Source organism: Pteropus alecto, unplaced genomic scaffold (genome assembly GCF_000325575.1).
Source record: "Pteropus alecto unplaced genomic scaffold, ASM32557v1 scaffold98, whole genome shotgun sequence".
Lineage (NCBI taxonomy): Eukaryota > Metazoa > Chordata > Mammalia > Chiroptera > Pteropodidae > Pteropus > Pteropus alecto.
In genome coordinates, this window is record NW_006443570.1 from 5608109 (window position 1) to 5621120 (window position 13012).

The 13012-nt window shown below is 54.9% G+C and overlaps 2 protein-coding genes across 3 annotated transcripts in view; one reads left to right on the forward strand and one right to left on the reverse strand.

Moving 5' to 3' along the window:
• ACSF2 (acyl-CoA synthetase family member 2) overlaps positions 1-11654 on the forward strand; it is a 24051-nt gene extending 12397 nt beyond the window's left edge. The window contains exons 6-17 of the mRNA XM_025041601.1: positions 1-115; positions 252-417; positions 986-1081; positions 1222-1379; positions 1675-1766; positions 2050-2126; positions 8432-8539; positions 9735-9886; positions 10684-10825; positions 10921-11031; positions 11175-11243; positions 11504-11654. Coding sequence (XP_024897369.1) covers positions 1-115; positions 252-417; positions 986-1081; positions 1222-1379; positions 1675-1766; positions 2050-2126; positions 8432-8539; positions 9735-9886; positions 10684-10825; positions 10921-11031; positions 11175-11243; positions 11504-11554 — 1337 coding nt within the window. The 3' untranslated portion in view covers positions 11555-11654. The remainder of the gene's footprint in view (positions 116-251; positions 418-985; positions 1082-1221; positions 1380-1674; positions 1767-2049; positions 2127-8431; positions 8540-9734; positions 9887-10683; positions 10826-10920; positions 11032-11174; positions 11244-11503) is intronic.
• Positions 2329-6292, reverse strand: CHAD (chondroadherin). Of its 2 annotated transcripts, none has more exons than XM_006924798.1 (4): positions 5428-6252; positions 3440-3603; positions 3032-3177; positions 2329-2855 (listed from the first exon to the last, which is right to left on the reverse strand). In XM_006924798.1, the coding sequence occupies exons 1-3, from the start codon at positions 6199-6201 to the stop codon at positions 3036-3038; spliced, it is 1080 nt and encodes a 359-aa protein (XP_006924860.1). In that variant the 5' UTR covers positions 6202-6252; the 3' UTR covers positions 2329-2855; positions 3032-3035. The 2 variants fall into 2 exon arrangements, with proteins under 2 accessions (XP_006924860.1, XP_006924861.1); XM_006924799.1 differs by having other exon boundaries at positions 2337-2855; positions 3021-3177; positions 5428-6292.
• Positions 11655-13012: the final 1358 nt, after the last annotated feature.

Here is a 13012-nt window from a genome sequence, read left to right on the forward strand (position 1 = left end):
GCTGCAAAGCCCTCGTGTTCCCCAAGCAATTCAAGACCCAGCAGTACTACAACATCCTGAAGCAGATCTGTCCAGAGTTGGAGAAGGCCCAGCCAGGGGCCTTAAAGAGTCAGAGGTGGGGCTATCCCAGATGGAAAAGGGTACATCGTGTGGCATCCTGGCTTCCTCATTCCCTACCCACCCCCAGGATGGAGGCTGGTGTCTCTCTGGGCCCTCCCTCAGCCATCCTTCACCACCCTCCCTACCTCCAGGCTCCCAGATCTGACCACAGTCATCTCAGTGGATACCCCTCTGCCTGGGACACTGCTCCTGGATGAAGTGGTGGCAACTGGCAGCAAAGAGCAGCATCTGGCCCACCTCCATCACACCCAGCAGTTCCTGTCCTGTTATGACCCCGTCAACATCCAGTTCACTTCGGTAGGGCAGAAGTCTCCAGGCCCCAAGCTCAGGCTGGCATGCTATCCCCTACTTGCCCCTGTGACTCTTCCCTAAGAATAAGGACACAGCTAAGGAGGTCAGGAGTACAGACACTTCTCCTGCGGTTTGCCCTAGCTGTCCTCTCTGGCCTGGAAAACATCAGCAACTAGTTTCCTTGTCACATACCCCCCTCCCCTGCCCTTCTTGTCCGCAGCACAGGCAGATGTACTGTGCCACCACAGGTCCGAGCTGGTAGAGCCTGCCCCCTCATTTGGCAGATGAGGAAATCGGGGCCCAGAAGGGGAATTTGCTGCTGGGCCACAGAGTTCTCTGAACCACTTTACGAGTGGCATGAGGATAGAGACCTTATCTCTTGCATCTGCATCCTAACACCTGGCACCATGCAAGCACGTGGTAAACCTTTGTGAATGCATATTGAAAAAATGAATGGATCTGGGGCAACAGTCCCATTCTCCTGACTCCCGGTCTAGTGCTCTTTCCTGCAGTGGCCCAGGGAAGAAAGGAGATAGGGAGAAAGGGGCTAAGTGTCACCTGTTTGTCTTGTCAGGGGACGACAGGCAAAGTCAAGGGGGCTACCCTTTCCCATCACAACATTGTCAACAACTCCTACTTCCTAGGGAAGCGCCTGAAAATGGACCTGAAGGTGAGAGGATGCTGGTCTGGGATTACTGGAACCCTGCATGGGTGGGGGTGGGGCTTGCTGGGCTCCCCTGCTGGCTAAAGGAAGTAGCTTCTAGGGCTTCCGGCTCCTGTGTTGACCCAGCCTCCTGCTTCCATCTCCAGACGCCAGAGAAGTCACGGTTAGTCCTGCCCAGCCCCCTGTACCACTGTCTGGGTTCTGTGGCGGGCACAATGATGAGCGTGATGCATGGTGCCACCCTCATCGTGTCCTCTCCAACCTTTGATGGCAAGAAGGCGCTGGAGACCATCAGCCGAGAGAGGTGGGCATCAGTGGGCAGCTACCCGCAGGCTCATGAGACCCTCCTATTTCTCCCTCCTGGGCCTTGATCCCTCTCCAAGATGTCTCCTCCCTCCAGCCAGAAGAAATGGAAACAGAGTAGTGGGGCACCCAAGGAGAGCACCAGTTCCTTCTCCAGGACTTTCTCTTGCCTGTTCCCCACTGTTGTAGCCTTGGCCCTTACTGCAGGTTCAAGGTGGGGTGGGTGAGAAGAGGAAGTTCTCTTATACTTCCAAACCTGAATTTGAGATGCCACCTTCCCAACCCCCCTTATACAGAGGCAGCTTCCTGTATGGAACTCCCACAATGTTCGTGGATGTTTTGAACCAGCCTGACTTCTCCAGTTACGACATCTCAGCCATGTGTGGAGGTGGGAAGGGGCCAAGGGTGGCCAGGCAGGACTGGCCTGGGTGAGCTAGATGTACATCCAATCCTTTATTTAGGGGGCAAGAAGTTCACTGTAGAAACATGGGTGGGAGGGAGGCAAATCCCAAGCATCCCTGGACACCAGCCCAAGGCCAGCTGCCAGGTGTAGGAGTGGATCCAGGGTCAGGGGAGGGAGCAAATGTTCTACCCTAAAAAGAACTGCAGGCAAAGGGGGTCCACCGGGCCTGGAGGAGGGGGAAGCCATGTCAGCCCTCTCTTTGATTCAGCTGTGATTGGCGGGTCCCCTGCACCTTCAGAGCTGATCCGAGCCATCATCAAAAAGCTGAACGCACGGGAGCTGGTGGTGAGTGGTGGCCGGAGCTGGGGCTATGGGTGGGTGACAGGCCAGGACTGGGATGAGAACAGGTGGACGAAAGTGGGGATAAGCCCAGGCAAGATCTCCGGGGAAGATCCTCTCGGCCCACCCTCCTTCCAGAAATCAGATGTGAGAAAATGCAACCTGACCTCATCAGCAGCTGGCGAGTCATAGAGATAGGGAATGGGGGTAAATAGTATACATACATAAATTTATTTTCATAGAAATCTGGGGAAGACATGCAGCATGGAGAGAGATGCGGCAAAGCACCGGTGTCCTGCTAGAACATCCAGGCAGGGGGGAGCTGGCGGAGTTGGGGTATGGGCTTAAGACCCTTTCTGGAAACAAGGGGTGGGGGCAAGGATCTGATGTTGGTTTTCAAATGGCAGGGCAAGGGGAGCAGAGGGAAGGAGGATTCTGGAAGGTGGCCATCCTGATGCCCACCCAGTTCTGGTTTTAAAGGACTTGGGGGGAGTCTCAGAAACAGCTTCTCTGAGAGGAGCCAGGTGGAAGGGCCAGGCAGATGGAGACCTCACCGTCAGGTGGACCTGGGCTGGTGCTGGAGTGCCCGAGTCTCCCTGCCAGGACATGTCTAGGTGTGGACAGCTCTGTGCATCAGCAGAGGCTGTGGAAGAAGATGGGGGTCAGAGGTGGGAAGGTCAGTAGTTTCTCCGGCAGAAGGCAGAGGCCAGTCACCAGGACCGGCTGGGTCAGGATCTGCAGTGAGGCAAGAATCAGTGTCAGAACTCCAACAACCCAGGTCCTCCCCTCTTCTCCCTGCAAAATTGGAGAGTCTGCATGTCTCTCCGTGAGCAGGGAGGACCTGGGACACCCTCCTCACTTGCCAGTGTCTCCAGAGAGGGGAATGAGGGACATGCCTGCCTTGCTCCCACCTGTTTAATGGCGTCCAGCTTTCTTGGACCTCTTAGTGGGGAACTTGCAGCTGCGGAAGGCGTCTGTGTCACGGATGTGCTGGCCCTTGAACTTGGCGGGTGAGGCACAAGTTGCATCAGGACGAGAAGTCTTGGCTTCCAGCCACCTGGAAAAACAGAGAGATGCTAAGGGTGGAGAAGAGATGTGTGAGTACTAGAGGAGGGGACAGTGAGCCATGAGGCCAGGATTGCCTTGGCTCTAGGATAGTCTGGAACTGTCATCTTCATTTTATAAATATGCGAGCTTGCAGGGTCCCACACCTGTTAGGGAGCAGATCTAGGACACATGACAGATGTCTTAGTGCAGGGCAGTGTCTCCGCTGCATCAGAGGAAGGAGGGTTCTGGGGGTGGCATGGGGGTGCACTTACCTCCGGAGGCCACGGAGCTGGCAGGTACACTTCCAGGGGTTGTTGGTGAGAGTGAGGGTCTCCAGGTTGTCAAAGGGGAAGTTGGAAGGCAGCTGGTTCAGGCGGTTGTTTTCCAGATGGATGTGTTTTAGTGTGGTAACACCCAGGAAGGAAGCATCGGAGAACTGAGGGGCAAGGGGGGCATCAGTGAGCACCCCAGTCCCAGTGTCCAGCCTCTCTCAGCTCTATGGCCCCAGAGGGGCAGGATCCTTCCCTGGACACAAGCAGCAGCGCCTTGAGGAGTGTCACAGTGTGACTAAGTTGTCTCCAATGATTTAATCCACACAACCACATTTCGAGATAGCTGGTATTATTTCCAATGTGCAGATGGGGCCGGGGGAAAGTTAAGTCCCTTGTCCAGGGTCATACTAGGGAGTGAACAGTAGCTAAAGGACCACACCCAGCTCCTCTGCCCTGGCACAAAACTCCCTACACAAACACTGTGACTGCGAGGCCGCCGGAGTTCGGCTCCAGTGGCCCAAGCTGGCACATGGTAAACCTGATCAGTGTTTGGTGGGATGGGCAGTGGGCCCAGGCTTCCCACAGCCCCAGGGGCCTGGGACTTTTCCCCAGCTCTGTCCTCACTGTCTGCCAGAAGCTATTTGTGGAACCTCCTTGGTGGAGGCTTTGGCCAGGTTGGATGGCTCCAGAGGAAACATTCTATTGGTGCCCACATCTTGGCCCAGGCGTCACAGATCCTGCTTGGCCTCCCCTGGCCCAGATCAGCTCCTGCTTTCCTGCTCTGCTTCCCACTGAAAGGCTGCTCTGGCACTGGTGGGCTTAAGCTGGGGAGGGGCCAGACTGCAGAAGGGCAGGCTTGGACAGGCTCCATCCATGCAGACAAAGGTTGGCTGCCTTCCAGGTACGATTCTGCCCTCATCGCCATGCCAGTGGCGAGAAGGGGTATGAAGTTCTCTGGTAACCAGACTGTTCCGATGACCATCTCCCTCACCTTGTCCTGGTCCCTGCCCAAACCTCCTGGCCAAAGCCCTCATACCAGAACGATTTTTCCAGCCCCAAGGAGGGATTCTGTGCAGACCCAAGGCCGAGCACTGGGCATAAAAGGGGAGGAAGGACTAGATGAGGTTGCAGCCAGGAGATGGGTCTGGGGTGGGCAAAGGGCAGTCAGTGGTCTGTCTGTGGGACAGTGAGGTACAGCCAGTCTTCCCTGTGGGGAGACACCTGGCGACCTGTGCCAAAGATTGATACGAGTGTGTGGCTCTTGCCTTTGTCCCTTCATAGAGCTCATGGGTGCCATGTCTGCAACCCATGGAGGAGCCTCTGGGCCCTGGTCCCCACTCAGTTGAAATGGACCTGAGAATGCAGTGGAATGTGTATGTGGACTGCAGGGGTGGGGTGGGGCACCTACCATGGCCTCTGGGGGGCATAGAGGAGGTTTTCCTTTGGCATTTCCTCCCTGCTCACTCCCCAGCCCCCCACTCCACTAGAGCACACATGCACGCACCCCTCCAACCCCCCCGACCCTCCTCCAGGAACAGGGTCTCTTTGTGGACCTGATTCGCCTGGCTCCTCTGGAAGTCTCCTCAATAAACAAACCTTCCTTTATGGGGTAGTAGATTTACTGGAGACGGGGAAAAAAAAAGCAGAGGAGAGGCAGAAGGCCCGACAGGAAGAAGTGGCCGCTGCCCACAGCAGAGGGTTTGAGAGCACTGGAAATGCCTCCTAGGGGCCATTGGTGGGGCCAGGGTGGCCCCGGCTCTGTTTATAAGTAGGAATGCTAGGAGGGCAGTGGCTGAGACTAGGAACAGGGACAGCAGGGCAGGGATTAGGGTAGGATGTGACGAGACAGACAGCTAGCTCATCACCTCGGAGATAGCCAGAGGAACAGAGGCAATTTTAGAGAATGGCGCCCAGCTGTGGCCTTGGATCCCTGGGCTTCCAGGCTGAGAAGAAGGAGCCAAGACAGAGCTCTGCAGCCAGGAGCTCACCTTCTCCAGGTTGGTGTTGTCCAGCCAGAGGGTCTCCAGGTATCTGCCGAAAGACTGGAAGGCATTGTCGGGAATGCTCTTCAGGGGGTTGTGAGACAGCTTCAGCTCCTCCACCACCCGCAGCTTGCTCAGAGCCACTGAGGGGTAGCTAGACAGCTGGTTCCTGTCCAGATGGAACTTAGCGAGGTTCTCCACATCGTCCAGAACTCCGGGCTGCAAGGAGCTGAGTGCGTTTTCCGACAGGTAGAGCCAGCGCAGGTCCTTGGCGCCCTGGAAGGCGCCTGCACGCAGCTCGCGGATCTTGTTGTTGTTGAGCTGCAGGATGAAGAGGTTGACCAGCGGGGAAAGCAGTCCCCGGGGAAGCTCGGTCACCTTGTTGTGGTCCAGATAGAGGTAGGTGAGCTCGGTCAGGTCCTCGAAGGCACCGACACGCAGCACGCGGATGTCGTTGTGAGACAGGTACAGGTAGATGAGCTGCTTGAGGCCACGGAAGGCCCCGGCAGCCACCTCCCGGATCTGGCAGTGCTGCAGGTGCAGCGACACAAGGTTTGGCATGGCCCGGAACGAGTTGGTAGCCAGCACTGGGAAGTTGTTGCGCTGTAGGTTGAGCAGTTTGGTCTTCTCTGACACCTTGGGGATCTTCTGCAGCCCCACCTTGTCGCAGATGACGTGCTGCAGATCGCCGTGGCAGTGGCAGTTCTGGGGGCAGGCGGCCAGCGCCGGCAGCAGGCCGGCCAGGAGGCCAAGGCTGAGCAAGAGCGTGGGGTGGGCCATGGCCAGGATGCCTGGGGCCAGGCAGGGGGCAGCTGCACGACGGCAGCGGGGCGCGGGCAGCGGGAAGTCCTCGGCGCTCGGGTCTCCTGCCCTATTTATACGGTGGCCCTGACCACAACTAGCAGCCAGAGCCAGCTCCTACGTGGAGCATCGAGGCCACCGGGCTTAACTTCCTCCCGCCCAGAGATGCGCCCCCGCCCTAGACAGGGAGGCGGTGGGGCCCCTCCCCCAGCTGGCGACCTTGTAGGGGCTGGGACCGTGGCCCTCAGCCTTGTCCCCTGCTCTCAGATCCAGCTTCCCTGAAGACCCCTAGCTCCTTTCCGCATGCTTTTATTTATTTTGGCGGGGGCAGGGGAGGGGGCTGCGGTGAGGCGCGTGTCTAGAGCCCTGAGACTACACCGCAGAGAGGGAGGCGTTCCATGAAAGTATTTGTTTGCTCAAGATGGAGCCTCCAAGCTGCCCCCGCCCACCATTACACACTGGGCCGGGTGCCCTGGACCCGGGGAGGGAGGAAGCCGAGCCGGACAGCCGGACGCGAGTCTCGCCGCGGTTGGCCAGGCGGCGGCGCTTTAATGGGGCTCCTGTGCGGCGCCGGCCCTAGCGTGCTAGTCGCCCTGACGTCGGGCTCCCCCTTCCGGTAAGACACTCAGCCAGCCCCAAGGAGATACGAGCTCCTTCCCCACCCTTGGACTTGCCTCTGGCCCTTCTCTCCCAGCCCGAAGCTTGCTTGAGTTTCCCTTGCAACCACTCTCCCCTTTTCCCGTGGCTGAAGACTAACCAGAAAAGTGGGTGGCAGGGAAGGGAGTGACCCGCAGGCCTCGCAAACACATCCGAAGACCACAGGTACCAGAGTCAGGGCAACTGAACAACCATAGTCCCACCTCCCTCTTCTTTAATCTCCCTAAAATATCCCATCCCCTCATCCCCACCCCCAGTGGTCAGGACCCAACCCCGAGGGGTCTCTCAGGGTGGTGGCCAGAGTGGCGCCAAGATGTACTTGGCAGAGGCCACCCCTGGGCAGTGGCCCCAGGACTGGGAGGGTGGGTGAGGGGCCTGGGTCTTGGCTACAAGGGACAGTTCTGGACAGCTCAGGTCCTGTGGGCGGCCCCTGTCCCAGCCGACCAGGTCTCTGTGTGTCCACTTGCCAGTCACTGTGCCCAGATTCCTGTGGAAAAGGGAGGATGGGAAGTCAGGGTCTCAGCTCTGGGCTGCCTAGCAGGGAATGTCCTCTGTGTTGGGAGGTAGGTGATGAACCGGACCCCAGGTCTCACCAGACCACAGCTGTGCCTGAGCTATGCCAGCTGACACAGAGGAAATTGGAGGAGGGTGTGAAAGACAAAAGTCTAGTATCTTTGCTGACTGGTAGGGACCTAGAATACAGAGTAGCTAGTCCCTCTCCCCTCACCCAGTGCTCAGATGTGGAGGCCTGCCCTTCTCCTAAGCCCCTTTCACCCTAGATGAGGGATGCCTCTAAATGAGGGTCAGACTTGGCCTAGAACATTCCCTGATGGTATTTAGGCTCCTCCAAGGCTGGCTTCTGGTTTTCTATTGCTCAGGATATTCCAACCACTAGAAGTGGTGTGGGGGCAGGGAGGTACCACTGGCTTTTTAAAATCCTTGCTTTGGCTGTATTTTTATTTTGATGGAAATAAAATTTACAGGAAACTCTCCAGAGCTTGGGGGCACTCACCCCAATGCCAGGCACTTGTCCCAGGTTTCCGTGGATGGGGTGGGTAGGAGTAGGGGTGGGGGCTGTGTCTATGCGGCATCCAGATGGGCCAAGGCAGGCTGGCTTTCTCATTAAGTTTATGGGACCTTCCGCTTGGAAGGGAGGGGCAGGGGATGTTGTGGCCTGAAATCAGGAAATGGGGGGCGCTAAGGCAGCCTGGGATGGGGATAAGAAGGCTGGGCGTGGTTAACACTGGGAGCCACAGGCTGAGGGTTGTGGCTGCTCTAGGGAAACAGAGAGACTGAGAGCCTTGGCTAGAAGAGAATGGCTTCCCTGCTCCTAATTTTATTTCACAGCCGGGGCCCTTGCCAGTTGAGTTAGTCAGCTTAATGTCCCAGTGCCTCTGCCTCCTGACCCTTGACCTCTAACAACTGTGTCTCTTTCCCCACCATTCGGTTGCCCTCCACTTTCCCCGGAGTTCCTTTTATTCCCTCAGGGTAAGTCACCCCATCCCTCTGCAGTCCCCCAGCTCCCTCCAAACATCCTTTCTGGACCCTCTAGGTTCTTTATGGAACCACAGAGAACAGTCCTGTGACCTTCATGAATTTTCCCACGGACACTTTGGAGCAGAAGGCAGAAAGTGTGGGTAGAATCATGCCTCACACAGAGGTAAGCCCCACACCGGAATCCCTAGACCCCACCTCCCACAGACGCCTCTACCCTTCCCTGCTGCAGAGCTTTCCCTGGGCCTGTCTCGGGACTTTCTCCAGGGGCTGAGGCCTGAGGGGAAGAGCTGAGTGGTGGTCAAGGGCAGCCGCCAGCTGAACTTCTCCACAGCCTTCCTTCCTGTCTGAGGTGTGTTTTTGCCAAGCCCCACTGTCTGTTTCGGCGCAGCCAGGACAGCCTCAAAGAGGAGCCAGAGTACAGAGATGTTTCCTTTGCAGCGCTTTCTCTCCCATAGGCCTCCGATCCTCATTTCAGCAGAGTTCCACCTTTTGCTTGGTGTAAACACTGAATCTCCCACGCAGCCTGTCCCTTTGGGGGTCCCTTGTACCTGAAGGCTGACCCAGATCATCTCTCCCTCTCAAATTCTCAGCTGTGACTCCTTTCCTGCTCCAACACTGATGCTTTGTGCCAGCCTGCACCTGGTTTCCCCTTGCCCCCTTGTGCCTTTGCTTCTCAGGGTCACTGCCAGTGTGCCCAAGCAGCTGCTTCCCCTGGGGCCAACCACCATCCTGGTTCAGATTTTTCCTGTCTTCCTCCCTGGAGTGAGTGTGCATTAGCCCCCTCTCATGTGTCCAATAGCCTCACTGCCACTTTCTGTGGGATGCCTCACTATGAGGTAGATAGGGATCAGCTTAGTTCTCCCCATTTCACAGGTGCAGACACTGAGGCACACAGAGGCTAAGCCTGCCTTGCATGTTGGCTGCAGCTCATTTCTCCTCTAGGCTTTCAGGCTTTGCCTCTCTGCCGCCTCTCCTCTTCAAATGGCCCTGCCACATCACCCTCTTTGGCTTCTCTGTTTGCTGCTTGATAGGAAGAGGACACTCCCTTTTCTTTCACACAATTTGTAATTCTTCAGCCGGCCTGGTCCTCCACAGCCCTTCTCTGCAGCAGCTCCCATCCATTCCATTTCCTCAGCACCCCTGGCCTGGGCCTCACCTTGTTCTTGTGTGCCCAACTCAGAAGTCTGACTGACGATGAAATCACTCTAGTCTTTGTCTCCCTTCCCTGGCTCGAAATGGGCAGAGCCAGGGGGCCTTATTATTGGGAGGAGGTAAGGCAAAGCTCTCCCCCATTCCTGAGGGACCCCATCCCGAAGTGAGAGGGTGGGAGGCATTAGCCTGAAGCTGCCCTGTCCCAGGCCCAGATTGTGAATATGACGACGGGGAGGCTGGCAGAGCTGAATGAACCTGGAGAGCTGTGGATCCGAGGGTACTGCGTCATGCTGGGCTACTGGAACGAGTCCCAGAAGACTGAGGAAGCAATTAGCCAGGACAAGTGGTATAAGACAGGGTGAGAGGGCAGAGTGGGGCAGAGGTTTTAGCTGCTGAGGGGAGACTGGGGGTCCTGAGGCTGAGCTGGGAACATTAAACCAGAAGAGGGAAAACATGTGTGTCAGGATGGCCCCTTCACATCTTGGAGACTTAATTCCACATTGTGAAAAATGGGGATGTTCAGTCGGTACATAGGGCTTTGGGAGAATCAGACGCGGTACTGATGAGAGTGCCTAGGCAGTGTACTCCACCAGTGTCTGCAAAATTGGAGCCAAGATTCAGTCATTCATTTGTTAATTCAACAAATTTGTATGTACCTGCGATGTGCCAGCACTACTCTAGACACCAGTGGTCCAGTGGAAAGCAAAATGAGAAGGATCCTACTCTTACTTCCCACATGTCTGGAGACAGATACAAACAAGATAATTTCAGACATTGGTAAAAATGAAGAAAATAAAATACCATCAGAGGAGAGAAAGCGGCTGTCGTAGGGAGGGGAGCTTCTCTTAGATTGGGTGGTCAGAGAAGACTTCCTTAAGGTGGAAACGTTTGAGCTGAGACCTGAACTACAGAAAAGAAGCCAGCCGTGGAAAACATATGTATAGATATATTGACAGAGAGAATATGTTATAGGTATTGGTTTGCTTTTGTCTGCCTCCCCTGCTAGACTGTAAGTTCCAGAGATTATCTTGTTCATGCTGTATCGTCCAGAGTCTAGAGCAGGGCAAGGCACATAGGTGCTCAATAAATGTTTGATGAATGGGTGAGTGAGCCAGCCAGCTGAGGCCAGAGGCCATTCCTGGCTTTTCCTTGCAGAGACATCGCCACGATCGACGAGAAGGGCTTCTGCAGAATTGTGGGCCGCTCCAAAGATATGATCATCCGGGGTGGCGAGAACATCTACCCCGCAGAACTTGAGGACTTCTTTTACACACACCCGCAGGTGCAGCAAGTGCAGGTGAGGCACCCAGTCCAGGTAAGCACAGGTGATCCCCCAGGAGCAGGAAATGGGTGGGGATGGTGATGTCTGATATCTACCTGGGATACTCGAAGGTGGTGGGAGTGAAGGACTACCGGATGGGGGAGGAAATCTGTGCCTGCATTCAGCTGAAGCAGGGGGAGGAGACCACGCCTGAGGACATCAAGGCTTTCTGCAAAGGGAAGGTAGGAGCCTCAACTCACTACAAGCTGATGGTGTTTGGTTCTTCAACTTCCTTTCCCTGCCAACTACTCAGCCCACTGTCCCCTCACTCAACCCTATGACCCCTCCAACCCAACCTCATGCTTTATCTTCCTCTGGTCTGCAGATCGCCCACTTCAAGATCCCCCGATACATCGTGTTTGTCACCAGCTTCCCCGTTACTACCTCAGGAAAGGTATGTAAGGTGGAAGAGAGTAGGGAGGGGCAGGGTAGCCTGAGGCCCAGGTGCAGAAGGCCAGGAGGCCCCACCTCTGTCTCCCTCAGTGATGGGTAAGAGTCTGGCAGTAGAGTGACCAACCAGTCAGCTCATCCTGGTTTGTCCTGAACTTTCCCAGCTTTAGCCTAAGAAATTCCTCAGTCTCAGGCAAACCAAGACACTTGGTCACCCTAGCTGGCAGAGGCCCCAAGCCTGGCTCTCCTTTCTCTTTCCTCTAGATCATGAAATTCAAACTTCGTGAGCAGATGGAACAACGTCTAAACCTGTGAATAAAGGGGAGGAGTGTCCTCCAAGGCCCTCCCCGCCCTTCCCCCACATTCTCCTCCTCGGTCTGTGATTTGGCATAAAGAGCTGTTTTCTTCGGCTGGTCTCTTGCTGGTGTGCATTTTCTATTTAATGTAATCCCCACTCAATCCCTTTGAAATATCGATAGTCCAGTGGAGAGCAAAATGAGAAGGATCCTACTCTTACTTCCCACATGTAATCCTCACTCAGTCCCTGTGAAATATCAAAGGGACTGAGTGAGGATTTTTAAGACTATACTCATTTCTTTTTCACATTGTCAGATTAGTCCAACAAGACTACAAGTACAAAAAAAATACAAAAAGTATTCTTTTTTTATAACAGCTTTATTGAAATATAATTCACATACCATCCAATTCATCCATTTAAAATATACGATTCATTGATTTTTAGTATATTCACAGATATGTGCCACCATCATCAGTCAACTTTAAACATTTTCATCTTACAAAGAAACTCCATACTCTTTAGCTATCATCCCACATCTCCTTACTCCTCCATCTCCTCCTCGACCAACCCTATATATATATATTCCATTGATAAGCGTGGAGAAGCCAGATAAAGCAAGCTACAGCTTGACTCAAGAAATAAAAACAGCTCCTCCTGTTTGCGGTCCGTACCTCCCAGTGTGTCTGCCCCAGGAGCAACTGCGTTCTCTTTACCTTTTAGAAAATGAAGGTAAGTTTAGGAGATTCTGAGGCACTATGCTAGGTGCTTTCATATACATGCTCTCTTGAAATCTTCCCAACAAACTTGTCAAGTAGACATTAGCCCCATTTCACAAATGATGAAACGGAAACTCAGAGAGGTTTGGCGTCTTGCCCAAGGTCATGCAGCTGGAATTAGAACCCAGCTGTCTGATTCCAAAGCCCACAATCTTTCCACTTCATGGGACAGTTCAGGTGCCTGCTTTCTCAGCCCCTCACCAGATACTATCCATGACTCTCCTCCCAGCAGGAGCAGGGTAGGGGGAGGGAGGGTTGGCCTGTCTCCAGAGCAAGCAGCTTCCCCTGAGATTTTCTGCTCCTTCATTGTCTAAGTGCCCTCTCCTCCCATACTGACTCCACGGCCCTTGTAACGACTTCCCTACATCACAGAGCTGATTGGCCTGGTATCCACCACGTGCTGAATTAATATCTGTTGGCTACTGTCTCTTCTTGGTTTGACTCTCTCCTATCTTATGCACCTGTACTGTGACCTGGTCTTATGCAACTGGATTTCCCCAGCGCCTAGCTCTGTGCCAGGCACATAAAATGTGAAGGAGTTCAATGAACGATTAACGAATTCCTGGATGGGTCAGGGAACTGTCCCCTCAACTGGGTGCGAAAGGAGGGCCAGTGGCTCCACAACCTTCTGGCCACCAGCGAAAGGAAAGCCGGGCGGTTGCGGTGAGCGCATCGATGCCCGGCAGGTGGCGCCGCACA

Bases quoted from the DNA above. Each gene is read 5' to 3' on its own strand.
- CHAD (XM_006924798.1), bottom strand. From the start codon at position 6,201: ATGGCCCACCCCACGCTCTTGCTCAGCCTTGGCCTCCTGGCCGGCCTG. The intron at 3,604-5,427 runs GTGAGCTCCTGG...CTTGCCCCTCAG, and splicing joins ACAACACCAACCTGGAGAAG to TTCTCCGATGCTTCCTTCCT. The intron at 3,178-3,439 runs GTAAGTGCACCC...CTGTTTTTCCAG, and splicing joins CAGCTCCGTGGCCTCCGGAG to GTGGCTGGAAGCCAAGACTT.